At 36.8% G+C, this 27,973-nt stretch overlaps 1 protein-coding gene across 11 annotated transcripts in view; it reads right to left on the minus strand.

Annotated features, from left to right (window-relative positions):
• The window catches only part of KLF12 (KLF transcription factor 12), a 504,131-nt gene that overhangs the window by 312,282 nt on the left and 163,876 nt on the right, over window positions 1-27,973 (minus strand). For all 11 annotated transcript variants that reach the window (XM_081815036.1, XM_081815028.1, XM_081815035.1 and 8 more), the window contains one exon: window positions 3,225-3,314. In XM_081815036.1, the coding sequence (XP_081671162.1) occupies window positions 3,225-3,314 (90 nt within the window). The remainder of the gene's footprint in view (window positions 1-3,224; window positions 3,315-27,973) is intronic.

The following is a 27,973-nucleotide window of genomic DNA, read 5'->3' on the forward strand; positions in this document are numbered from 1 at the left end:
GGTTTATAACGAGCTAATGACTGGTTTCATATTTTTTCACCATGCCAGTTATAATGCCCAGACAAGCAAAACATGTATTTCTTAACCACTCGCCAGGTGCCAGGACCTACAAGAAAAATACAGGAAACAATTCTTGTCCTCTAAGAGCTTACAATCTGATTGAAGAGCTATGACCACCTTCACACACCATAAAACTATTAAGAGAATGAGGCAAGGCAGCTAGAACTTTTCAGAGAAGAGAGAAAGCAGAGTGGCAAACCTAGACCCATTCCACAGTCTTTCTTCCAGCTCCGAAATGTGGTCATCGGGTCCTGAATTCCTTGGAAGGCTGGGGGGATATGTATAGACCAGCTGACAGGGACTATTTATAGCCAGGAGAGGAGAACGGATATATGCGTGCACGCTGCACTGAGAAAGGAGGGCCATGTAAGGTAGTGTATCTTTACAATGCCGCCCGGGGCCTGAAAGACACAAAAAACTTTTCTTCCCCAAAAGACTGGACGTTTAATGTCTATGTCCTAAAAACACCCTTGAAATTAGGTCTTCCAGAGTGATTACAGAATCCAATCCTTGACATCAAGCTCAGGCTTTCTCATTCATTGTTGTGATGCACAGATTCATTTCTATAACTTTGTGTTCCTTGTTAGTAATATCTCACATCTTTTTCAGAAGCCCATAATCACACATAGGATTATCTTAATTTCACCACTGTTTACAGTTTCTTATAAAAATAATCAAACTTCAACCAGCTTTTAACAGGAAATGAGGAAAGAGTCCTATAAGACGGAAATAAGGAAATGTTTAGAATTCTAGTATTCCTTATCTAACTAAAATAGTTCTGGTTCTGAAGTGATACCATATATCACCCAGCCCCGTTATACCCCAATTAAAAACTCCAGTAAAATGACCAAAAGCGAAGTTCCCTAAAAGTCTAGATTTCATCCCTAATTTTAAAGAAGAATGGATCTGAAATATTATAAATGACTAAATACAAATTACTGTACTCCATAAATAATTAGGTCATAATACATTTCATTAAACACTGGGCTGCTTCTCTTAAAGCTTTACTGTAAAAGAGAACAAAATTATTATCTGCCATATATTTAAGAAGTACATACAAAGCTTAGGAAAAGAATAAAATCAAGTTTCTACTTGCCTTCAACATGCACAATCTAAATTAGGGTTAAAATACTAACAACAGCTCCACTCACAAGGAGGAAAATTGATTTTAATGACTAAGCATTAAGTAAAACCTATGAACCTACCATTTTCCCTGTCCCTATCTGAGGGCAGTAAATAATGTCTAGAAGTAATGTGGCATGAGGTTCGTATTCACAATGTAAAACCCCTGGGAATCCTGGCTTTTGTTTTTTGTGCATCTAAATCCTTCATGCCAACCTTACCTTACCCCTGAAAACTGACAGTAAAGGAGAAGTATCCTGACATCCTCAAAGATTCCCAGAGCTAATAACAACGATACACCACCCTGGCTCCGACCAGTGGCGCAAGTAATACTCTCTGTACTTCTCTGCCTTCCTCCAACATGCATGACTTGAGTAGATTTACTGCTATTCAAGTTGAAGAACATCTCGTGAAATAAAAGCAACAATGTGGAATATACCACTCTTTCACTTTTCCATCAGCGACGGAAAAACGTTATCCTCTGTGAATGAGACACTCTGGTCTGTGGTGTGTTCAACTTAAACACGTGGTGTGTAGAAATGTATCTTATGAAACTGATGCTCATGCACTTAGATTAAGAAAACAGAAATTCCAAAGAAATAAAACAAATCCTTCTTATGTTAGGTTCAACAGCAAAGGTAAAAACTACTTGGCTTGGAAGACATAGAGTTTAACTTGGTGAGTAGGCTAGAAAATCCAGGTGAACACAGGACTTTTTCTGAAGCCTTGTCTACAATGAACAAATAATACCAATCGCCACCACACGGTGTTTTCGGCCACGATGCTCCGCTAAGTGTTAGGTCGAACCTATGTGAGTTTGTCATCATGTCATGCACAGAACGGAGAAGGTGTGTTATTGGCTGACGTACCCCACAAAGTTCACTGCAGAGCTACAACAATCAACACTGAATATAAACTGTTTCAGACACAGGCTTAGCGTGAAGAAGAGAACTATGCATTGAGATGCCATACATCTCGCCACAGATTGCTCAGGGATAGGGAAGTTATTGGAGAAACCCTCTACATGCTACCATCTGGATTCATGCCCTCAGTTCCTCATTATGAAGTCCCTCTCATACATCAGCATCCGAACCCCTTGAATGGAGTCCCACATGAACTCATGCACACAGATTTCTTAAGTGAAATTTTATTTACATTTAAAATGTCTTCTGGTTGCTCGCTTACAAAACACTGCCAATGTTTTGCTTTTTTTTTTGGTAAGAGATACATTAATAAGATTAAGATTAAATATTTACTTAATTTACCCTTGTTTCGGACATCTGTAGTGTCTCAGTGGTTGTGAGTCAGTAACACAGGTAGGCAGTGTGCCCTCGGGCACGCGGTCTGTGCTTTCTCACTTAGATACAAAACGGGGTCAGCCAATGCTGCAAGCAGTCATATTGCCCTTATTATAATTTTAACTAGCGAAGCTACAAATGTTAACAATTACAAAATCACCTAAGTTCTTTTAAAAAAGAAATCCAGCTGTGTCCTTAAGTCTTCGTATTTTCACTAGCCATGCGTTGTCAATTTTGATATGTATTGTTATATAAGTCTTCTTTCGCTTTATTTGCATTTCAAACTCACCAACTTAAATTTCATCAACTGTCCTTTAGTCCTCATGGTATATAAAAGGGTAAATACAAATGTCACAAGAAAAATCAATCCAACAAACAGGAACATTCCCATACCTGTACTCCGTAACTTCCTAAGAAAGAAACAAGCCATTTTGGCATGGAGGTTATATTCCTATCTTATTTTTTAATAATTCCTCTTTGCTTTGGATTTTTATTAGCTTTTCAAAACCTTCACTAACTTAAATAAAACCATATGGTTCTTATAAGGTCACTGTGTCTTCCTAGTTTCAGGAAGTTGTCTTTTCCAAGTTAGTAATGTTTGAGGTTGCAAATGGATGAGGATCAACCAGTCTCAGATGATCTTTACTTGAGAGAAAAAAGCATAGGCCAGCAAACGTCAAGATGCTCTGGAAATGACTGCCGCTATCATAAAGAGAAGAGGGTGCGGCATCGTTGGAAACTTACCCCTTGTTCAGATTCCAAAAGCTCTGTTTTGACTCTGACTGACGGCATCCCATCAAGCATTAACATTCTGTTCTCAAAGGTGTTGATATTCTGAGAGTAAAAACAGAGAGAGAGAGGGAAAGTCAGCTATAAAGCATTCAAATGAGGGCATCTGGTAGACTCTTCCTTCATAGTAGTACATTTAGTACTGCTAACCTAATTTTTTTTAACAATGAAGTATAATTAAATGAGAATATCAGCATAACCAATTATCCCCCCATTCTGAACTATCATTTGAAATAATGACCAAGAAGTTGAATTAATCAGTCTGATTCTCTGACCTCTGGGTTGGAGGTCAGACTATAATAAACTGAAGTAAAGAAACCTGAACATTAATTTATATGGGGCTGGAACAATTCATCACACTTTTGCAATAGTGGAAGGAAAGAGAAGGATGTTTCCTTCTTCCTTAGTTCCAGAGGTTGTATGTGTGCAGACATCCACAAAGGAGAAAAAGATAAAAAATGACCGTACTCTCATATTATCGTCAAAGTCTAAATAATTTTAAAAACAAGATAATATAATTCTAGACACTGAACTTCGGTATGGCACTTCAGATCAAAGGAAAATTTCTATGTATTGACTCCAAACATCTATTTCAAAAACAACTCATATAAATTTTGGATTGAGAGTGAATTTTTAAGCTCAAGTCACAACCAAAAAATAAGTAACAATTTGTTTTCTATTTTGGTATGTGTTTGGCTGAATTTACCACTTCTTGAAAGGAGAACCTTATTTCTACTGTGACTCACTAGAATTTCAAACAATATTTATGAAAAGATTAAATCAAGGTTATTCTCTACTAATTTTCACTGCTTTGGGGATTTTCTAAAGTCAATAACCTATGACGGGAGTTCGAAAGACACTTACTATTGCTTGCTTCAGGCCAAAATCACGTTTTAAAACATGTTTAGAATGTCAAATTTACCTTCATCTACTGACCAAACTAAGAAACTGAAATGACTAAGTTTGAGTTTTTAGAATGGCTCCTTTGCTCAATCATAGAATGTAAGCACATGACTCTAAAGTGGTCTCCTTAAAAAAAAAAAGAGAGAGAGATCTGTTTCTAAATATTTTGCCTACCTTTGATGACAAAGGTTAGTAGCATTTCTAAATCTTCAGGTTTCTGCCTCTCACATAGTTGCTTTTCTATCAAATAGTTAAATAAAAACAACTCCCACTTTGATAAATCATAAATGTTTTTATTACCAAATAATACCAACAGAGTGCAGTATAGTAAAGCTCTAATTATCTCTATTTCTTGCCACTCCTTTTTGTTTAAGAAAAATAAGAAATAAAATTTATAGGGCCTCTTATCAGAAATATTTGCTCTGAGACATCAACAAGAAGAAAAGGCAAATTTACTCTAGAGCTAACTAATGAGCATTTAAAAACTCCATGCTACCTAGTCTATTATGTAATAAAAAGGAAAGAAACTACTGTCAGATTCTTTTCTTAGAAATGCGCAATATTATTAAAACTGGCAGGATGTATTTTTCTAAATTTGTGCTTTTGACTTGTCCATATTTTTTAGGCATTTTGCATCCTAATAGCTTCGAGCAGAAAGAACTGTGGAATCCCTGGCAAGCTCAGTTAATGTGTTCCAAGCTTTAAATCCTTTCATGGAGGCTGGTGAGTTGCTTACACATCAGGCATGGATCTCAAATCCTAATGTGTCACTTGCTTCCGTGGTTGGAAGCAGCCAGCTTGGCTTGCAACCACCCAGTTTCAAGAAAGCCTTCCTGCAGCCGGCCAGCCCTCCACGCCCCTGCCCTTCACAGCAGCCAGAAATCTACCCTAACAAAGCATCCCGTAGGCTGTTTGGTTGGTAGACAATGAAGAATGAGTTGATATTGCTTCCTACCCCGGAGGAGGTCTTGCCCAGAGGAAAAGGGAAGATGCCTTGCAAAGGCAGGGAAAAGACAAAGAGCGATTCTGGAAAGACAGGTTTAATGAACTGGTTGGAATCTGATTAGAGGCTAATGTCCCTCTTAGTGCTTTGTACCAATTTACAGCTGATAGACTTTAACCATGCTCCTCACAGGCTGTGATAAACTCATTAGTTTAAAAAATGCAAGCCAACCAGAGTCTTTGAAGTTAAAAACTGATAAATCATGAAAACCTGACTGGGCCCACGTTCCATTTAGCACATTTAAATATCACTGTATTTTCATGATTTTTTTTATTGTTATTCTTGAATAATCCTACATGTGTTAAAGACAGGATATACATTTTAGTTTCATATAAAAGTGGAAAAATAAAACACCTCTCGAGAGTTTTTTTAAGAAATTAAGTTTTCCTTGGAAATATGTCTCTTTCCATGATTTTCCAGGATCATCCACAGCCACAACCAAAATAAACACCATGAATAACAATGTTCACAGCTAAGAAACCAATCCTTCACTATTAAACTCAACTAATGCAGATTCAATTTATATATATGCCTAAAAGCAATACTGTAAATATACATAAAGCATATTAATCTCTACATTCATGATTCTAATCCTGTTTAGTATATACATAAGCACTGAGCATCACACGATATTCCACACCATTCAGAAAAGGGTATGGGTTTTATGGAGCGCATGGTAATTGTACAGCATTGAGGATATAGTTCCTGGGACAAAATATCGATAGATTTATCTCCCTAAGCTAAAATCAGATACATACAATCTCAGTTGACTGTAGACTTTAAATATATAATAAGCTCTAATAATTTGAAATTGCTGTCAAACATATCTTGCCATGATCTTAATCAAAACACATTTGCTGTGGAATCAATAGCTCAATTGATTCCCAAGAGGCAAATAAAATTACACAGTCATCAATTTTAGTAACATCGTACTCTTTGTATATTTATGTTGTAATGAACATTTTGATATTATACAACTCTGTATAATTTATATATGTGTATGTATATATACATGTACACACACGTGTATACATTTACAGTGCTTGCTTTGTATGAGTACATTTTATTAATTAAAGCAAAAGTTAACCATCAGATTTATTAGCTGGCTATTGACCAATTACATGTGCACTGAATGAGAATGGTACTCTGGACTTTCCTGTTTGCCAAATAAGATTTGGCAACACAGAAGTCCAGCTGATAGTAGCTCTCCTAGTCAAAACCAGGACAAGCACAACCTTCAATGATCCTAACATCTCAAAATATTTTGAATGGAATGTGCAGGAAGCATACGGACCAATGCTCAATGATCATCTCATAAAAACAGAATGAAAGGGGGTGGGACTTTCCCATGGCAATTACTAGAATTTGTCCTCCTATTCCCAAAATGCAAGCCTTTTCTTCACCCTCCTCCTGACCAGGGGCCATCCAGTTCTTTGGAGAAAACATAATTGTTTTATCATAACCCCAAAACTTGTGCTGAAACACAAGAGAATCAGTGAATTCATCTTGCTTTATACAGGTAAGAATCAACAAACCTAAGAGATTAGAATTACACACGGCCAATAGTTTCAAATGTCTATCACTATACAACAAATCACATCATCACATAAAAAAATCATTTTATTATTATCTTGGTAACAAAGAAAATAACAACACAAAATATTTGCATATTTATTAAGGACCAGACCTTGTACTAAGGGATTCTCATTTAGTCCTTACAGCAACCCAGGAAGTCAATGCTATATTCTCTAAAGATGAGACGTCTGAGATACAAGGAGGTTAAATTGGCCAAGGACTCAAGATAACCAAGGGGTACAGCTCTGTTCCAAACCAAGTCTCCCTCTCCCCATCCCCCATCCTTCCTCCTTCTCTTCCCTCCTCCCTACCTTAGCGCCCCCCCCCACCCCATCTCTCTCTCTCTCTCTTCTTCTCCTCTCTCTCCCTCTCTTGTCAGGAACTCTGGAAACTCCATTAACAGCTCCTCTCAGGACTGAGCTAATCTGAATTAAATGTGCAACTTCTGGTCACTGGTGAGTATCAACATTTTGGGGAATATCAATAAGAGGTCAAATAAGCCATGGTTTCAAAGTGATTTCCTTTTTTTTTTCCTCCCCTTTAAATTAAACTTTCAACATATTTTCTTAGCTTGATGAGATTATGCATCCTATCCTAGAAATACCTCATATTTAGCAAGTCAAACCCATCCTGATTACAACATCCAGAAAAATCTATGGTAATCTCATCTGCAATCCAGTGTTTTGAAAATATTCATATACCCTTGGTAGCTCATTCAATATTTACACAACAGTTTCATGCACTTAGATGATACAGGAACTTTACTCTCTACATTTGATATTCAAGAGAGATAAATCTGGGCATCACATTTAATTTATAATCTCTTAGATAACCATATTGGCAAAACTAAGAGCTAAACTAGAGACCTACTGGAACTCTCAACTTAAATCCCCTTCAGCGGTTTCAATGATTCATATATATATTATTTTGAAATATCTGTCTTCATTCTTAAAAATAAAACTCTTCCATAAATTCCTCCCACTGAAACACGGAATTATGTCTCTCATAAGGACTGGTAAAACTGTACTTGCCATGAGGCAACTTCTATTTTCCCGATAGCAAGGATCATTCCTATGTTGGCAAGTGCTAAATTACCACAACAATGCAGTTCACACTGATATTTTAGAAATGTCATCTGAGATTCCAAATAACACTCTCCACCCCAGCATTAATACTAAGTGTAATAGAATGTTATTTTTGTCATTCATATTCTGAAGAACTGCACACACTTGGGGGTTGTGAGTTAACCAAATCTCTCCATAAACACGCAGTGAATGTCTCTGCTATGCCAAATTCACCTCCTTACAATCACACAACATCTGTGAACCATGAGGCCCTGTGGCAAATAACAGGGGCAAGCCAAAGACTGAGGAACAGAAACCAGGTTAAAAAAAAAAAAAGGCAGGACAATACCATGGCAAGAGAAGTGTCCACCCACCACCAACATCCCTAGAGAGGGAGGGCAAAACCTCAGTCCAGCTGGGCAGGTATTAACATTGCAGGAAGAGATCTAACATGCAGGGGCAGGTATGGGGTTATCAGGATGAGGTAACAAGTAGTCTTGATATCATGTAAAGAAAAAAGAATTATTCAGCCATAAAAAGGAAAGAAATCTTGCCATTTGCAAAAACATGGATCAACCTTGAGGATATTATGCTAAATGAAGTAAGTCAGAGAAAGACAAAAATCAAATGATCTTGCTTATACGTGTAATCTTAAAAAAACAACCGAACTAAAAACACCAAAAAAATGAGCTCATAGATACAGAGAACAGACTGGTGGTTGCCAGAGGTGGGGTATGTATCTGTGTGTAGGGGGGAAGGTCGTCAAAAGGTACAGACTTCCACTTATAAAACAAATAAGTCACAGGAATGTAATACACAGCATGGTGACTATAGTTAATAATACTGTATTGTATATTTGAAGACTGCTAAGAGAATGGATGGTAGAAAAAAAATTTCCTATATAAGGTGATGGATGCTAACTAGACCCACTGTGATCATTTCACAATATATACAAATATCGAATCATTAATGTCAGACACCAATCACACAACATCTGTGATGTATCATCTAAGTGCGAAACTAACATAATGTTATACGTCAATTATATCTCAATAAATAAAGACAAGAGAGAAGTGAGTTTAGTCCTGGAAAAGGAAGCCAGAAACAAGACTCTCTACAGGTCTAGTAGAAACTAATTCTGAGGGTTTAGCCCCAGCAGAGGCCAGACAGGAATTAGAAAGCACATGCCCAGCCCAAACCTCCTTCCCTAGGCACACGCATGCAAACAGAAACCAGGCACCGTGAGCCCAGGCAGAATGACCAACACAGCAGACAGGCTCCACACATGGAAAATCACACTGGCAACACAACTACAGGATGATCACAGGGATCATAATTTTAAAAATAATAATAGTAACAACTATAATAACAAGAGCTACCATTTGCTGAGCATGTATATACTGAGCGTTGTTTCATGCACTTTCATTCATCACATCATTCGTTTGTATGTTTAACTGATTCATTCAAAAAAATACTTACTGAGTATCAGGCACTGTTTAGGTATTTAGGGTATTATCAGTGAACAGAAGGGAGAAAGTTTTATAGAGTTTCATTCTAGCCATTTATTCCCCCCCCCTTTTTTTTTTTGCTATTCCTTTTAGACAAGAAAATTCAAGTTCAGAGAGATTAAGTCATCTGCCCAAGATTATGAAAATGGCAGGCAGTCTAATTCGGGGGCTAAGTCTACTTTCCATGGCTACTAGGGGTAGACAGCCTCAACCACTGAGTATTCGGACATTGGCTGCAAACTGTAGGAGCCCAGAGCTGCCTAAGCTACTCTGGCTAGTGTGCTTCAGACTCCTGAGATCTGACAAAAGGCTGGAACCAGGGCTGAGGCGGGAGCAGCAAGGCAAAGGAGGCTGATTAGAGATACACTGAAGGCAAACAGTATGAACGTTGTCTAAAGTCCTTACCCTGCCCTACAGGAGGTACCTTAGACCCCATGTCCAATGAGCCTCGAACCAGCTACCCAACCCCATTTTATACTCTGCTCAGACTACATTTCAGCGATGTCAAAAACGTCCTCTCCTCTGGGCCTCTGTGTATTCTATTCCATCTTAATATACATCACTACTGACAAATTCTTTATTTGTTATTACACTGGAATGTAAGTTCCAGGAAGGATATAACCTTGTCTTCTTGTTCATAACAGTATCCCTACCCCCAGACTTAATAATTGTGTCTAACATAGTATGTGCTCAGTAAACATTTGTTGGGCTAATGAGAACAATAAATGTAGGCAGACATAAGGTCAATTCATTCTCCTGGGTCTAAGTGACCCAGGTGATAACTGATGGTTGACAGATGAGAAGAGCATAAGCACAATCTTATTAGGGCTATAAAATACCCCGCCATTTATGAAGAATGGTAAAGGATTTGGTGTGGCTGGAACATACTGCTCATTGGAGGAGAAACCGGAGAGGAGATCAGGTCAGGTTGTAAAGGGCCTTGTATGTTATGGCACTTTATTTATTCATTAAAAAATGTTTCTTTAATGCCACTATATGCTAGCTGCTAGGGGCATGAGTGAACAAGATAGAAAAGCTCCCTGCCTCAAGAGCTAGAGATACATGGGGAAGATATGTGTTTGGGCATCACACAATATGCAACTGGAAGTTGTGAAGGCCTATTTAGCAAAAACACAGTATGTTTAATAAGCTGTGTGTTTAGAAAGATAGCACTAAAATTAATTTGAAGATGGGGCGCCTGGGTGGCTCAGTCGTTAAGCGTCTGCCTTCGGCTCGGGTCGTGATCCCGGGGTCCTGGGATCGAGCCCCGCATCGGGCTTCCTGCTCCGTGGGAAGCCTGCTTCTCCCTCTCCCACTCCCGCTGCTTGTGTTCCCTCTCTCGCTGTATCTCTCTCTGTCAAATAAATAAAATCTTTAAAATAAATAAATAAATAAATAAAATTAATTTGAAGATGCCTATAAACATATAGGACTGGATGCAGAAGGAAGAGCCAATTCATAGGCCACCCCAGTAGCCCAGGGGAGAGGTGGTAAGCTAGACCTAAGGCCATGGCAGCAGGAAGAAAGAGGAGGAAAAATACTTGAGCAATAGTTCATAGGTAGAATGAACAGTCTTTGATCATTGACAAGAAGGAAGAAGTATGGTGATGAAACAAAGCAAGAGGGAGTGCCAAGGATGGCACTAATCTTTCTAGATTGTCCACAAAGTTGAGACAGGAAACCCAAAAGGAAAAGCCAACCCTGCCATATATTCCTCCAATATCCCTTAAAGGACCTACTCTACTCTGGGTTACATGAATATTTGGGTATATCATTTAATTTCAATATATTTTTGCATACTCAAGATCTGTGACCCACAGAGAAAGAGTTCCCTTAAGCTGAGTAAATTCAAATCTTCTAAGAGACACATAAAGTCAAATGTATCCAAACTTGGAAACACAGGTTTGGTTGAAATAAAGCAAACATATATATGTCATTTTATTATCTACCTATTCAAGACAAGAATGGACTCTGCTTTTACTAACACTGCAGGATTCGTAAGGTTTTATAGACTTCCATGATTACTGAAACGTAAGAAAAAGAATAAAGAAAAAGAACAGATATTTGCCAAAGTACAAGTTTAAAAGGACTGTACATTAACATATTCATCAGTCATTACCCTTTATGAAAATCGTGTGGATAATAATGAAAACACATCCAGAACACTGAATGGATTACATAATGAAATAACAACACCGGTCTTCTGTGCCTAGAGAAAATTAAGATGACTATCAAGTATTAAGTCATTTGTTTTCTGTAGGAAACAAAGGAAATGACTACTGAACTATATTTCCACTTTTCCTGGTCTACAATGATGTCAAATGGCTCCTTATCAAATCCAAATGGATTATCTCCTAACAATATAGGCTTGTTGAGTGTCTGTCTCCTGCACAGCCTGAAAAAATAGCACTGAGGAGTTGGAAATAAGTAAAAGAACTTTGAGGAGAATTAAAAATCCAAGTTAATTTTTTTTTTATTTGGACTATTCTGATGAAAACAAAAAGACAAAGCTTGACCTTAAGGTTCTCCTCCGTAGCCAGAAAGATGTGTAAACTGCAAACAAGTAAACTAGGTTTTTTACTGAGTTAAGATTTTATACCAAACCCTTGAAAACCCTAGGCACAATATTGGTTTTTAATGCATGTTTCAAAAAGAGTAAAGGTAGAAAAGGGTGAATTGTGTAGGTTATTTCATCCATGAAGGACTGCCAAAGCATGTAAAAGCACTACATGATGTTTGTCATGTTGTCAAAAAAATGTAACAAAAGTAATTGTTGTTACAAGATTATACTGACAATGACAAAGCTGCAATAGTCTGCATTGTCTGGCCAGCCATGTCAGACACATCACAAAGTGGCCATGCATTTCCTCTCTCTTTTTTCCCCCAACACTCTGGATCCTGGGAATGCAGTAAAGACATTACTGGTTGACTGCCAATGCACAGGCTTGACTCAAAATGTAGTCTGTCAATTTCCAAGTATATTCACCTCTCGCTATGACTTTTCCAGATTCCCCAAATGATGTCTTCAGGTGTAATAATTAAATTTTACGTATCATCCAAATCCTGTGCTAAGTCAACATTTCTATTGGCAATGCTGTTACATATCTACTTTCATTTTTTTCCAATACCATGTCCAAGAATTCAAACTACCTGATCTTTTACCTTTTTAAAAGCTCTCTATTTTCCGTGTCTATGCTTTTTTCTGTATGCTTTCATAATTGCACAGAAATGAAAGTAGGAATAGGATATTGTCTAGAACATGGGCTCAATAAAATACACTTCCTGGGTTAGACTCAACATACTTGTTTGGTGTATAAACTTATGGTTTCAGTTTTCTTATCTGTAAAATGCAGATAACCTTCTACTTCACAGAATTGTTTTAAGGATTCAATGAGATAATGCACACAAAGTGTTTCAGTACTTTACAAGTCTTTTATGTTAATAACTATATTAAATAATTTTTATTAGTAGTAGTAATACTATTTTACCCATCCTTTCCAAACTTACTCTTTTTTTTTTTTTTAAAAGATTTTTATTTTTTATGTCAAAGAAAGAGAGAGGGGGCACAAGCACGGGGAGCGGCAGGCAGAGGAAGAAGCAGGCTCCCCACTGAGCAAGGAGCCCGATATGGGACTTGATCCCAGGACCCTGGGATCATGACCTAAGCTGAAGGCAGACACTTAATCGACTGAGCCACCCAGGCGCCCCTAAGCTTACTTTTAAGAATGGATGTTCTCATCTGATTTTTGTTTGACTCTGAAGAACCACTCAGGTTTTTGTATTGGATTCTATGAACTATGATAAAAGTAGAATGAAAACGGTAGATTTTTTTTAAGATTTTATTTATTTGACAGAAAGAAAGAGAGCACAAGCAGGGGGAGCAGCACGCAGAGGGAGAGGGAGAAGCAGGCTCCCCCACTGAGCAGGGAGCCCGATGCGGGGCTCGATCCCAGGACCCTGAGATCATGACCTGAGCTGAAGGCAGACGCTTAACCAACTGAGCCACCCAGATGCCCCAAAAATGGTAGGTTAAAAAAAAAAAAAATACTGATGATAGGAACTGAAGGAAGACTGAGCTACACAATTAAAATATAATTTCCCAGGAAAAATGGCAAGAATGAACTATGTTGTCTGTTTCAAACTGTGAGGATGCCCACCAATTACATAGGGACACAACCTGCCTCTCCCTGGGCATCCCAGGGAGGGCATTTAACATCTCTAACTACTAGACACAACCATGAAGTGTCTGACAGCCCTTCCCAGCAACCAAATGCTATTTGATGCAGTTATTATGGTTCCCCTTCATATGACTGCCCAGAAATATACAGTTTTAAAGAAAAATACTTACTACTACAACATATCTAACATGTAGGTTACTGGAAAAGATACCTACAGAGTGGCCTATAATTCGAAAGGTAGAAAATTTTTGAAATTATTTGGAGAAAACAAAAGAACTACAGAGAAGATAAGATAAAGGCAAATGGCTGAAAATTTGCATATTCGGGGCAATATGAAGCTGATGATATTAACACCTCCACGTCATTATCCAAGCTGCTGTCATCTTGAATGTCCTTTCCCCATGTCGGAACTTCCTCATTTTATCAACCATTTAGAATTTCTATAAGGTATGTGTATGTGTGCATGTCTAAGTAAATTAAATCCAGGACTGTTTTTTTCCCTTTATGGGTACTTCTCAAATTCTAAAATGTAACACAATGGAAGTCAGAAAAGAAACAAAATATATTCAACAGAAATCTGAAGTACATGCTTTTATTAAGGAATTATATAACTGCACAGCATTTACTCAGGCCTTGTAACTTCCTGCCAGCCTCTTAATAAATCTGACCCATAAAAATAAAAACAGTATAATTTTGAACCTGTATAACTTATTGCACCCAGGAAGTTTCTATTACCTTTTTCTGCTACTTGATACTGAATATGGATAAAATAAATGTTGCTTATAAAGAGAGTAAATATGCCCTGCTTAGGAAGTCCAATGCAATGACTCAAATATTCTTTCAGAGCAGGGCTTTTCAACATCTGCAATATGGACATTTAGACCAGATACTTCTTTGTTGCTGGGGCTTTCCTGTGCAGTTAAGATGTTCAGCAACATCCCTGCCTCCTACCACTGGATCCCCATAGCACTCTCTCACCCCCACAGTTGTACTAATCAGAAATTGTCAAATGTCAAAGGGAGGGGGATGGTGAGAGAAGGAAGGTGTCCCCACTTAAGAAACACTAGTTTTGTAATTACTGATATTATAAACTCATTAGGAAAGAATTTTATGTTGAATTTTATTACCCAATAACATAAACACTACCTCAATATTAAAAGAAAATAACATCCGATATAAAGAACATTTATGGTTTACTTTAAAATACACCTGCTGGGAAATTAGCAACATTTTATAAGATGGTTTTATTATTTTGTTTAAATTCCTTCTAGACCCCTTTCTGTGTATCCAAATTTTCCCACTAAACAAATGCAAAGATTCCAGAAAAGAGCTGTGAATTTGCTCATTAGTTCAGGCTACAGAGGCCTGACAGAAACCTGTGAGGATTTCAATAGTAATATAGCAATTTCAGGAAGTTCTCCTGACCCATTCTTAGACATGGCCAATGAGAATCGACCCATGCAGCCTGGAAAATCCCCAAAGTAAGAAACTGTAATTACCCAAACAAATATGGCAATCCAACTTGCAATGAGAAACTAGAAGACAGAGTTTTATTTTTTTTTTAAAGATTTTATTTATTTATTTATACGACAGAGAGAGACACAGTGAGAGAGGGAACACAAGCAGGGGGAGTGGGAGAGGGAGAAGCAGGCTTCCCGCCGAGCAGGGAGCCCGATGTGGGGCTCGATCGCAGGACCCTGGGATCATGACCTGAGCCGAAGGCAGCCGCTTAACAACTGAGCCACCCAGGTGCCCCAAAGACAGAGTTTTAATTCTTAGCTCTACATATGATTTACTGGATGATGTTTTATTTACTTTTCTTCATAGAAACTGGGACTCTAAGGTCACAAGGAAACCTTAGAAAATTTGACTGCATCTTAAACAAAAAGAGTCAAATAACAGAAAATCATAAATTAAGTCTATTAGTACATAAGGATTAAAAGTGACTTATAAAGGAGTTAAAGGTACCATATATGGTCACATATTCTATACGTGGTTATATATAATACATGTATATGGTTATATACTATATATATCATGTAATATATTTAAATATTATATAATTACCAAGTATGATTATTTAAATTAAATATAAAGATCATTATTTTTCAACACAATATCAGACATACATGATCTTTAAAATCAAAGATATTGCTGCTAGATTTTAAGAGGGCAAAACATGGTAAAGTTTATCTTGCTCATAAGTACATGGCTTATTCCTAAAGATCAGACCACTATGAACCATCATCACCTTTTGAATGCTTTAAAATTGTAGGAACAATAGCCTCAAATACCGTAAAATGCAATTTTCTCCTTCAACATTAACTTAAAAGCTTACTAAATTCTGAAAAAAGCTGAAAATACACAAATAGATGAGAAACATCAAGGCCTGTGATCATCTTGGTAAAAACAATGAAAGCAAATGATATTCCAGAAAAATCACTTAACAAGCACATATATAAGTGTTTATAACACCATACTGCTTACAGTATATAAAAAAAAAAAAATCAATCTAAATGCCAAAAATAGGAAACTAGTTGAATGGATTATGGGACATACAAACCACTGAATAATATTTATTCATTAAATTTATGATATGTAGCTTTTTGTGTTGAAGTAGATAATGATCATAATTAGTAAAAAAAGAGATGACAGGAGAATAGGTTGCCATATGTTTAGAAACAATGCTCATAACAAAGACAGTGTGAAAGAGATAAAGAGAAGAGGAGGGAGAGGGGCAGAGCGGGATAGGGACAGAAAAAACTGAAAAGGATACACATTCAAAATTACAGATGGCAGGACGTGGAGTAGTATTATTTTTCATTTCTGCTTTGACAAATGTTCTCACTTTTTATGAATTTCATAGATTATCTGTGTAATTAAAAGAAATATTTGGGTGTTCACATTTTGAGATAAAAAAGAACCAACAGGTTAAAAGAAAAACATGAAAAAAATCAAAGGAGAGAAATCAACATTTTTATCTAGATACTCTCATAAAGTATAAAAGGGTCACCTCATTTCTGCATACACACACATGCATGCATATACACAGAGTCGTGTATATTCGTGCTACAGTTAAAATTTAATTACTACAAATCTAAAAAATATGTAGATGAAATTGAAAGTAACTTATTGTCTAAGTTATATTTGTAACTGATGCACTGAAACCTGTTATATTACTTCATGTGGGCTATCAATTGTCTGCAAATATTTTCATTACGCAAAGATCAGTGATATACTGCTATTCAATCTGCAAATTATGTTCTAGGCAATTCCATGACAAGAGAAAAAGGGACACATGATACTATTATCTTGTGCTAAGAGTTTACCCTGAGAAAAGAAGCCATGAGCCAAATACTTTTTTTTTTTCCCACAAAGAGTGCCAGTGAGTATATTTTAAATGATTTTAGTCTTGTGAAAAATCAATCTTTTCTGTTCTTGTGTGAAAAACTATAGGAGCAAAAAGATTGACACTCCTCAGATTTTTAAACAAAATGCACTATCTTATGATAACCACAAACAATTATACTCTGCCCATTGTGCAGATCTCTAATTACGTAACAATCCTGGAATTGTTATTTGAGGAAATTCCTAGAGAGTGAAGAGGAAAAGAACTGGATTCTCAATGCTGCATTTTTGGAAGAACTAAAAGTATCCTCAGGGACTTTCAGTTTCCAGTCCACCACGTAACAAGTTTAAATAGTCACCAATCTATCGTAACAACAAGTAAAAAGCCAAATAAACAAAAATCACAACTTTTGTTAGATCCATTTGAGAAGTGAGGTCATAAGGCAAACTGCTGCCCTAAAAATTGGAGAGAAAGACAAAAGGATAAAGAGAACCACAGCTTGCCAGAACAAAGATCTTTGAACAAAAACTTTTGTGGGAACCAGTGCTGGAGAAGAGAACCCCGAACTGTAACTGAAGTTACTGGAGGCTCAGGGTGGACAGCCTGAGAGTTAAAAACTGCAGGGGAATGCAATTATGTGGGGTCCCCACGTTTTTTTGAGTTATATCTCCAGGAGCTGTACCACGTCCTGAATGTGAAAGAAAAAATTCCCTCTTACTATCAACAGAGGGAAGATTTCAATGTGAAATATGCCAGAGCACTAAGTTCTTCTTAACAAGGCCTGGCCTTGGGAGAAACTCTTACCGGAGCCTTACCTGCTAGGGTCTTACCAGTGCCTAATCTACCTGCAAGAAGGGAAATACACAACTCCAGCCCCCACCAGCCATCCTGTTCACATAAGAGGGGTGGGGGATGGGGACTAAGAAGCACTAGTGAGGTTCATAGTCAAGAGACACAGTTTCACCAAAAGACTGAGACATGACCATAGGACTACAAAACACATCTTTTTTCCCTATACAGTACCATTACTAAAAACCTATTTACTGGGGGCACCTGGGTGGCTCAGTCATTAGGCGTCTGCCTTTGGCTCAGGTCATGATCCCAGGGTCCTGGGATCGAGCCCCACATTGGGCTCCTTGCTGAACCGGGAGCCTGCTTCTCCCTCTCCCACTCCCCCTGCTTGTGTTCCCTCTCTTGCTGTGTCTCTCTCTGTCAAATAAATAAATAAAATCTTTTTTTTTTTAAAGATTTTATTTATTTATTTGAGAGAGAGAGCATGAGAAGGGGGGAAGGTCAGAGGAAGAGGCAGGCTTCCCGCTGAGCAGGGAGCTGGACATGGGACTCGATCCAGGGACTCCAGGATCATGACCTGAGCCAAAGGCAGTCACTTAACTGACTGAGCCACCCAGGCGCCCTAAATAAATAAAATCTTAAAAAAAAAAAAAGCCTATTTACTGTAGTTCATTTTATCCAGTATATCATGTCTACCTTTCAACAAAAAATTACAAGGCATACTAAAAAGCAATTTGAAGAGAATGAACAAATGTCAGAACCAGAGTCAGATATGGCAGGAGTGTTGAAATAATCAGACCAGAAAATTTAAAACTATGTTTAATATGCTAATGGCTTAATAAAATTTAAAAAATTTAAAAAAAATTTTAAAAGCAGACAACATGCAAGAACAGATGGATAATATAAGCAAAGAAATTCTAAAAAAAAAAAAAAACGCAAAAAGAAATGCTAGTGATCAAAAACACTGTATAACAGAAATGAACAATCCCTTGGATGGGCTAATACAAGGAAGAGGAGGGAGGAATCAGGCATACTTTGATATTATAAGGCATTCACGCTACCCATGAAACAGAATATTATTTAGTGGACTTGGATTAGTTGTAAATGTACATTGCAAACTCTAGGGCAACCACTATAATAATTTAAAAAGAAATCTAACTGATATGCTAAGAAAGGAGAGAAAATGTAATTATATTCAATGTTTAATTAAGACCACAAAAGCTAGAAAAAATGTGGAAGACAAAAATGGGAACAAAGAACAATGGCAACAATGGCAAGAGAAAATAGTAACCAATATGGTGAATATTTATCCAACTATATGTGTAATTTCTTTACACATTAGTGGTTTAAATATACTGATTAAAGGACAGAGGGGCGCCTGGGTGGCTCAGTTGGTTAAGCATCTGCCTTCAGCTCAGGTCATGATCCTGGAGTCCTGGGATCAAACCCGCATCGGGCTCTCCACTCAGCAGGGAGTCTGCTTCTCCCCCTGCCCTTCACCCCACTCGTGCATGCTCTTTCTCTCTCTCTCTCAAATAAATAAATAAAATCTTTAAAAAAAAAAAGGACAGGGATTGTCAGAATGGATCAAAAAACAAGGCATTGCTATATATTGCCTCAAGGAAATGCAGTTTAAATATAAAGACATATATTTGTTAAAAGTAAAGGAACAGAAAAAGATTTACTATGCTAACACTAATTAAAAGAAAGCAGCAGTATCCATTATTTCAAATAGATCAGATTTTAAAGCAAGGGGAGTTATCAGAGATAAAGAGAGATAATACAGAAAGATAAAGGACTCAATACTCCAAAAACACATAATGATCCTTAATGTGTATGTGTCTAACAACAGAACATCACAATATATAAGGCAAAAACATAAATAGAACTTCAAAGAGAAATAAGTGAATCCTCTATTACAGATGGAATCTTTAACACCCTTCTATCAGAAAAGGACAGATCCACTGGCAGAAAACCAGCAGGGACAGAGTTGAACTCAACAGTACCACCAATCAACTGGATATAATTCACATCTATAGATTCATCCAACAACAGTAGATTACACATTCTTTTCAAGTCTGAATGGGACATTCACCAAGACAGACCACACTCTGAGCTGTCAAACACAACTTAATTAATTTAAAAGAATAGAAATAATACATTGTGTGCCCTCAAACTATACCAGAATTAAAATAGAAAGCAGTAACAGAAAGATAGCTGGAAAGGTTCAAAATACTTGGGAGATAAACAACACACTTTCAAATAACAAAGGGGTCAAAAAAGAAATCTCAAGAGAAATTTAAAAATATTTTGAAATAAATAACAATAAAATACAACCTATCAAAATTTGTGGGATGCCAAAAAAGTATTTGGAAAAGCAAAAGTAGTAATTATAGGGAAATTTATAGCATTGAATATATACATATTTAAAAAGAAGAAATATCTAAAGTCAATAATCTAACATTACACCTTAGGAAACTAGAAAAGGAAGAGCAAATTCATCCAAAGTAAGGAAAAGAAAAGAAATAATAAAAATTAGAGCAGAAATCAATGAAATTGAAAACAGGAAATCAAAAGAAAAATCAGCAAAACCAAAAATTGGTTCTCTGACAAGATGAATAAAATCAAGAAGCCTAGCCAGGTTAACAAAGAAAAAAAGAGAAGATGCAAATTAATATCAGAAATAAAAGAGGAGATATCATCAGAGATCCAATGAATGATTAAAAAAACACTATGAACAACTCTATGTCCATTAATTTGATAACCTAGATGAAATAGATCAGTACCTTGAAAAATACAATCTACCAAAACCCACAAAAGAAGAAATAGGTTATCTGAATAGGCATGTATCTATTAAAGAAATTGAGTCAACAATTAATAATCTTCCAAAACAAAAGCACCAGGTAAAGGGGCACCTGGGTGGCTCAGTCGGTTAAGCATCCAACTTTTGGTTTTGGTTCCCTGATATCAGGATAGTGGGATCAAGCCCCACATTGGGTTCCACGCGAGGCATGGAGCCTGCTTGGGATTCTCTCTCCCTCTGCCCTTCCCCCATCACCTCTCTCCAAAAATAAAAAATTTAAAAAAAGCACCAAGTACAGATGAGTTCACTGATTTTACCCAACATTTAAAGAAGAAATTATATCATTCTACCATCTCTTCCTAACTCATTATGCAAGACCAGTATTAACGTATTACCAAAACCAGACAAAGACATTCTAAGAAAACTACAGACCAATCTTTCTCATTAACATCAATGCAAAAATTCTCAACAAATATTAGCAAAAGAGATGCAAGAATATATAAACAGAATTATACACTACAGACAAGTGAGATTTATCCAAGGTATGTAAGGTTGATTCAACATTAGAAAATCAACTAGTATAATCTCTCATTTCCTAAGGCTAAAGTAGAACAAAATCCAACATCCATTCATGATAAAACTCTCTGTAAACTAGGATTAGAGAGGAACTTTCTCAACTTGACAAAGAATATTTGTGATGGCTAATTTTATACATCATCCCGACTTAGCTAAAGCATGCAGGATAGCAGGTAAAACATTATTTCTGGGTGTGTCTGTGAGAGTGTTTCCAGAAAAGAGATTAGCATGTGAATTAGTAGACTGAGGAAAGAAGATCCACCCTCATCTATGTGGGCAGGCATCAAGCGCCTATTGAGGGTCCAAGCAGAACAAAAAAGCAGAAGGGCAATTCTCTATTTCTCCTCTTGAGTTGAGGTATCCATCTCCTACTGCCTCAGACACCAGAGCTCCTGGTTATCCAGCCTTTGGATGCAAGGTCTTCCACCACAAGCTTTCTAATTTTTTTTTTTAGATTTTATTTATTTATCTGACAGAGAGACAGAGAGAGAGAGAGCACAAGTAGGCAGAGCAGCAGGCAGAGGGAGAGGGAGAAGCAGGCTCTACACCAAGCAGGGAGCCCGATGTGGGGTTCAATCCCAGGACCCTGGGATCATGACCTGAGCCAAAGGCAGATGCTTAACTGACTGAGCCCACCCAGGCCCCCCTCCACCAGGTTTCTCAGTTCTCCAGCTTACAGATGACATCTTATGGCATATCTTATCCTCCCATAATCACATGAACCAATTCTCATTTTATATATATATGTATATATATGTATCTTATTGTTTTATTTCTCTCAAGAACCGTAACCAATATATACATCTACAAAAGACCTACAGCTGACATTATACTTAATGGTGAGAAACCTGAAGTTTTCCACTAAGATCAGAAACAAGGCAAGAATATAAGCTCTCACCATTGCTTTTCAACATCATACTGGAAGTCCTAGTTAATGCACTAAGACAAGAAAAGGAAATAAAAGATATACAGATTGGGAAGGAATAAACAAAACTGTCTTTGTTTACAAATGACATGATCATTTATGTAGAAAATCCAAAATAGTCATGAGTGACTATTACAAGGTTGTAAGATACAAGGATAATATATGCAAGTCAATCACTTGTCTATATATCAGCAATGAGCAAGTGAATTTGAATCCAAAAACACACCACGATTTAAATCTACTGATTCAAATGCTAATCTCTGGAGCAAAGATGGTCTTTTCAACAAATGGTATTAAAGCAACTTGACATCCACATGCAAAAAAAAAAAAAAAAAAAACTAGACATAGATCCATAGACCTTATACCCTTCACAAAAATTACCTCAAAATGGATCATAGACATAAATTTAAAATACATGACTGTAAAACTCCTAGGACATAAGAGAAAACCTAGATGACCTTGGTATGGAGATAACTTTATAGATACAACATTAAATGCATGACCCATGAAAGAAATAATTCATGCTAGACTTAAGTCTCATTCAAGAGAATGAGAAAAGAAGCCACAGACTAGGGGAAAGTATGCAGGAGAAAAAGACGTCTGACACAGGACTGTTATCCAAAACATACGAAGAATTCTTAAAATTCCACAATAAGAAAACAAGCCACCTAATTAAAAAATGGACCAAAGACCTTAAAAGACACCTCATCAAAGAAGATACATGGATGGCAAGTAAGCATATGAAAAGATGTTCAATATCATATGTCATTAGAGGATTGCAAATTGAAACAATGAGATACCACTACACCTATTAGAATGGCCAAAATCTAAAACAGTGACCATACCAAATGCTGAAAAGGACATAGAGCCACATGAACTCTCATACTTTATTGGTTGGAATGCAAAATGGTACAGCCACTTTGGAAGACAGTTTGGCAATTTCTTACAAAACTAAACGTACTATACCACCCAGTAATCATTCTCCTTGGAATTTATCCAAATGAACTGAAAATGTATGCCCATACAAAAACCTTCAAAGGGATGTTTACAGTAGTGTTAATTCATAACTGCCAAAACGTGAAAGCAACAAAGATATCCTTTGGTAGGTGAATGAATAAATTATAGTATATCCCAACAACTGAATAGTAACCAATGCTAAAAAGAAATAAGCTATAAAGCCATGAAATGATATGGAAGAAACTTAAATGTGTATCACTAAGTGGAAGAGGCCTACCTGAAAAGGTTACACACACTGCATGATCCCAACTACATGACATTCCAGAAAAAGTAAAATTAGAGAGACAATAAAAAAACAGGAATGGTTTCTGGGGCTTAAAGGGGAGTGAAGGATAAATAGGAAGAGCAAAGAGGATTTTTAGGGCAGTGAACTATTCTATATGAAAGTACAATGGTCAATTTTGCTGTGAGTCTGAAACTGCTCTAAAAATAAAGTTAATTAAAAAAAATTCTCTGCTATACAAATTCCATTTTTTAATTTTAAAAAGAATAGATTCTTTAGAGCAGCTTCCAAAAAAGCAGTTAAAAAATAAATGGAAATGTATGGTGATTAACATAACAAAAACAAAAATAAAAAAAGAAAACACTTTTTAACCAAACACCAAATAAATAAATGTATTCTTACTTTATTCAGAGGACATCAGAAATAATATCTAGACATGTGCAAGAATGCTAAGTCCTAAAAGCAACCACTCTTGCCAAGTCTATAAAACTATCAAAAGTAGCAGCATGCTATCCCAAGAGTTTTGAAGAAATAGACCAGTTTCCCACATTATTTTTTATTATTTAAACATACGTATAACAGTGATTCAAATGTTATTCTATTACCCAATATTAAGTATAAACATTTTGTCAAGACCAATAAGGGACTGGTTAATAATCTCAAATACTAGGCAACATGGGCAAATATATTATTCTGTATTTAATCATTTTCCTCCTGGCAGTAAAGAAAATTGTCACCCAGTGTATTTGATATATATAAGACTAAAATACAGTTAAATAAGGCAATAAAACAGTTATTTTTATGCCAGAAGATATCAGAAGGATATGGGTATATGTATATGTGCATGTGTGTGTTTATATATGTTATATCTGTTATAAGTATATATATGACTTTGATTTGCATGTTGCTGAAAAATGTCTAATGGGAAAAACAATTGCAGGTTTTGAGTCATAGCACTCTGCCTTGACTAACCTTAACTTTTCAATCTGTTTCCAACTTTTTTAAAGATTTTTTTATTTATTTGAGTGAGTGAGAGAGCACGAGTGGGGGGAGGGGCAAAGGGAGAGGGAAAGTGAGAGAGAGGCAGACTCCCCGCTGAGCAGGGAGCCAGACGTGGCGTTAGATCCCAGGACCTAAGCTGAAGGCAGACGCCCAACAGACGGAGCCACCCAGGCGCCCCTGTTTCCATTTTTATAGTGCATTATATGAACATCAAGAAAAATAGTTTTCGGTAGTAAGTCTTCCTACTTCCAACAAATAGCACAGGTTGTTCAACAATGTTTTTGGAATGTTTCTTTCTACCAATCATCCATCTTTGAAGTTAAAAAGGATTCAACAAAATAATTGCATTTCTCAATATGGAAAAGTCTTGTGATGAGTGAGTTCTTGGTATGATGCAGCAACATCAATAAACTTTTCATTGTCAAATACTTGATGGGGCAAACTTTAATATTGTGACAGAAAATACGAGGCAATATAAAATGCTAATAGAGTTGTCTAAATGTAATCACTTGGTACCACATTCTACATTTACATTTCTTCAAGCTATTAGTTTTTAAATCAGGAACCATGTACAACTTCAATGCTAAAATCTGGTTCCCTGGTTGATAAGTGCAAAGATTCAGGAGAGTTGGCAGAAAGACTGTACCTCTTAATGACATGTGGGAGGTAAAACCTGCACCCTGCAATTACGGAGAGGAACCTAAGCAGTAACAGCGTCTGAGGTTCAACTCATGGGCCTGCTTTTACAATTTATTCCCAGTGAAGCCAACAAATACAGAAACTAACTTGACAGGGCTGATAGATCCTTCCTAAAGTACTGTTACAAGTACCTGAGGTCTAATTTTAGATGATTCAGAATCTTCCAATCCAAAACTTAGACAAATGAGAAAGTGATCTGTGCTATGGTATAACTTTTAAGAGGAAACCTAGGTATTCAGTACTTTTTCACACCTACATGAATTGCAGCCAAGCATGCAGAGAAATAGTCTACAAGGAAACACAAATATTAACAAGCAGGCCCATGGAACAGTAAGCTCCTCAACGGCTCTTACCCATGACTGACTATCCCTGCTCTGTTTATGGGACAGCTCATAGAACACAGGAGTACAAAACCAAGCCTAGCTAGGTCTTTTTCCCAGGGCAAAAGAGCGCTGAAGATAGCAAAACTATACTAGAATTTCAGAATCACTTGATGAGAATCTTAGGTAAGTCTAGTTCTAGTATATACCTGAAAACTTTTCAGATCTCTCAATTCTCCCAAAATAATATCAGAGTAATCTGTATGAGGTGGAGTAAGGATGCTCAGACACATTAATGTTGATCTGAACCTGAAGTATAATATTTCAGGGAAGCCAAAGGCCAAAACAGTGTTTTTACAATATGGGACATACAGAATAGGTAGCAGGTCTACTGCACTGTGGGGTAACCAGACAAGGCTGGCCGTGGCAGACAATCCCAACGGCTCAAGGGATGGATACATCAGGCACACCTGTAACCCATCTGCAGAACATCACTATCACTTGATGGCAGGTCAGTCGAAAGACTTCGCCTTAGGATCAAATACCTTCAACATGACTAGGTTACGAGCAAAACCACCACAAAGAACAGTGCTATGAATCAAAGCATGTCACTATCTTTATACTTTAGGAGGTAAGTGCTGCCACCATTATAAGTACATTTTTCTAACACAATAAATCTCTCACATATTTACTTCAGATGGAAGAATCTTCAAGGGAATAGATTTATAATCAAGTCTCCATAAGAAATTTTATATTTTAGAAACATACTGCATTCTTCCACAAAATTTAGAAACTGTGTTAACTTGCTTTTTCTTTTTCTTTTCTTTTTTTTTTTTTTTAAGATTAATTCATTTATTTAAGAGAAAGAAAGAGCAAGCAAATGCAAGCATGGGGAGGGGGGAGGAGAGAAAGAGAATCTCCATCAGACACCCATCCATCTTGAGCATGAGCTCGGCGCTGGGCTAGGTCTCATGACCCTGAGATCATTGTTCCAACAATCCCCTTCCGTTTTTCACCATTCATTTCTCCTCTCCAAAAAAGCCCAAATATATTAAAATCTGCCATTATAACCATAAGGCATGAGATGACAGGAAATTCAGTAGAGAAAAGGATGGTGGTTATTTAGCCCCTACAATAGCGTGCTCTTCAAGCTAGGACATGACCATCTCCTACCACTGAGCTACCTTTTCCAAGTTCTTGCAATGTAGCTGCAATGTAAATTAATTAAGAGCAGGCCACTCTCATCTTCTAGTGGGTGGGGCTATAAACCGCAGAGCAACTTGGCAGAAAATATTAAAAGCCATAAAATGCACATGGCCTTTCGCTCTAGTGATTCTAACTCTTGGAACTTATCCTAAGGTAATAATTAAGGATGTGCAAAAGAATATTTATTTCTCTGCTGTTTGTAATTACTGACTCTTGGAAGCAACCTAAATGTCCAAAAATAGGAGAGTGGTTAAATAAATGATCAAGCTATAAAATAAAATCCCACTAAGGGTCATTTCAAAAGACAGAGAAATGTGTCCACTGACATAAATAGGTTTGTACTATATATTCTTCAGTATAAAAACCAAAATACAAATGGCACAGAGGAAGTTACTCATTATTCTGAATGTAATGAAAATTATGGTAGCTTTGCAGGTCTCTGACTTCTTTTAAGTTTTCTGATACTTCTCTAATGAACACATAATGAGATATACCATTTTGATAAAGAAATTAAAAAAGGGAAAAATCTGTAAAAGAAAAAAAAATGCCAGAGAAAAGAAACTAACTGAAAGAGGAAGGATTAGGGCTGTGCTTTAGGAAGAACTCCTTACAAGTGTGATTGTGAGGCTCTGAAATGTGCAGTCAGCAGAGGTCATCGACTCTCTTTTCCTTAGGGATCTGTAAGGAAAGAGTAGCCAACTCTCCTTTGAGGACAGCTTGAATGCAGTCCTAACCTCTGTGGCCTCTTGCAGCTCCATGTGCAAAAGGATTGAGCCAAAATACAATTTTTACTCAGTGGCACGTAAGGTAGTCAATTCCATACGTAGCCACGATCCTCCACAATCCTTTACCCAATTCAAGAGAAAGTAACCCCTAAGGTCTCACACCATCACTGAAACCCAATGACCTTGAATTTATATGCCCAGCAATTTGCCAGCACTTTAGCCAGGAAATACAGTGGAATGTTAATAGTTAATATTCCACAATGCACAAATAACTTCTATCTAACAGACATATCCATGTGAATAAAAAATTCTAATTTCAGACACTTTTAAATATCCCAAACGGAGACAAAGAAAATGATCATGTCCATTTAAAATTTCCTGTGTTTACCTACAAGTTTTATAGATAAAACATTATAAATAGTGACCAAAATAAATGCCATGACAAGGTGAAAGACAAATAAAAATGCTGAATTCTGACAAGTTCCTTTGCTCTAAAAAAGCCATCAATTTTGTTTTCTGATCACTTCCTATGATTATAAATGTAACAGTTCCCAAGTCCATAATTAAATGCTTTTTTTGACTTTTATATTAGTTTCCTGGTCTAATGAAAGGGATAGTAAGTGCAGAGACTGACAGCCAAATGGGTTGAACCAAGAAGGACTGATTAAATAGGGTTGTGCCAGTCACCGAAACTGAGAAAATAAGGTTTGAGTAAGTGCGGAAAGCCATGGAATACCAAAATAAAGAAATCAGCCAAGACTGGAACACATACTTACAGAACTCAAATATGGTGGCATTCAAAGACAGAAGAATGAGGTGGATAATATATGAAGGGG

Source organism: Leptonychotes weddellii, chromosome 3 (genome assembly GCF_054177405.1).
Source record: "Leptonychotes weddellii isolate Sample4059 chromosome 3, ASM5417740v2, whole genome shotgun sequence".
NCBI lineage: Eukaryota > Metazoa > Chordata > Mammalia > Carnivora > Phocidae > Leptonychotes > Leptonychotes weddellii.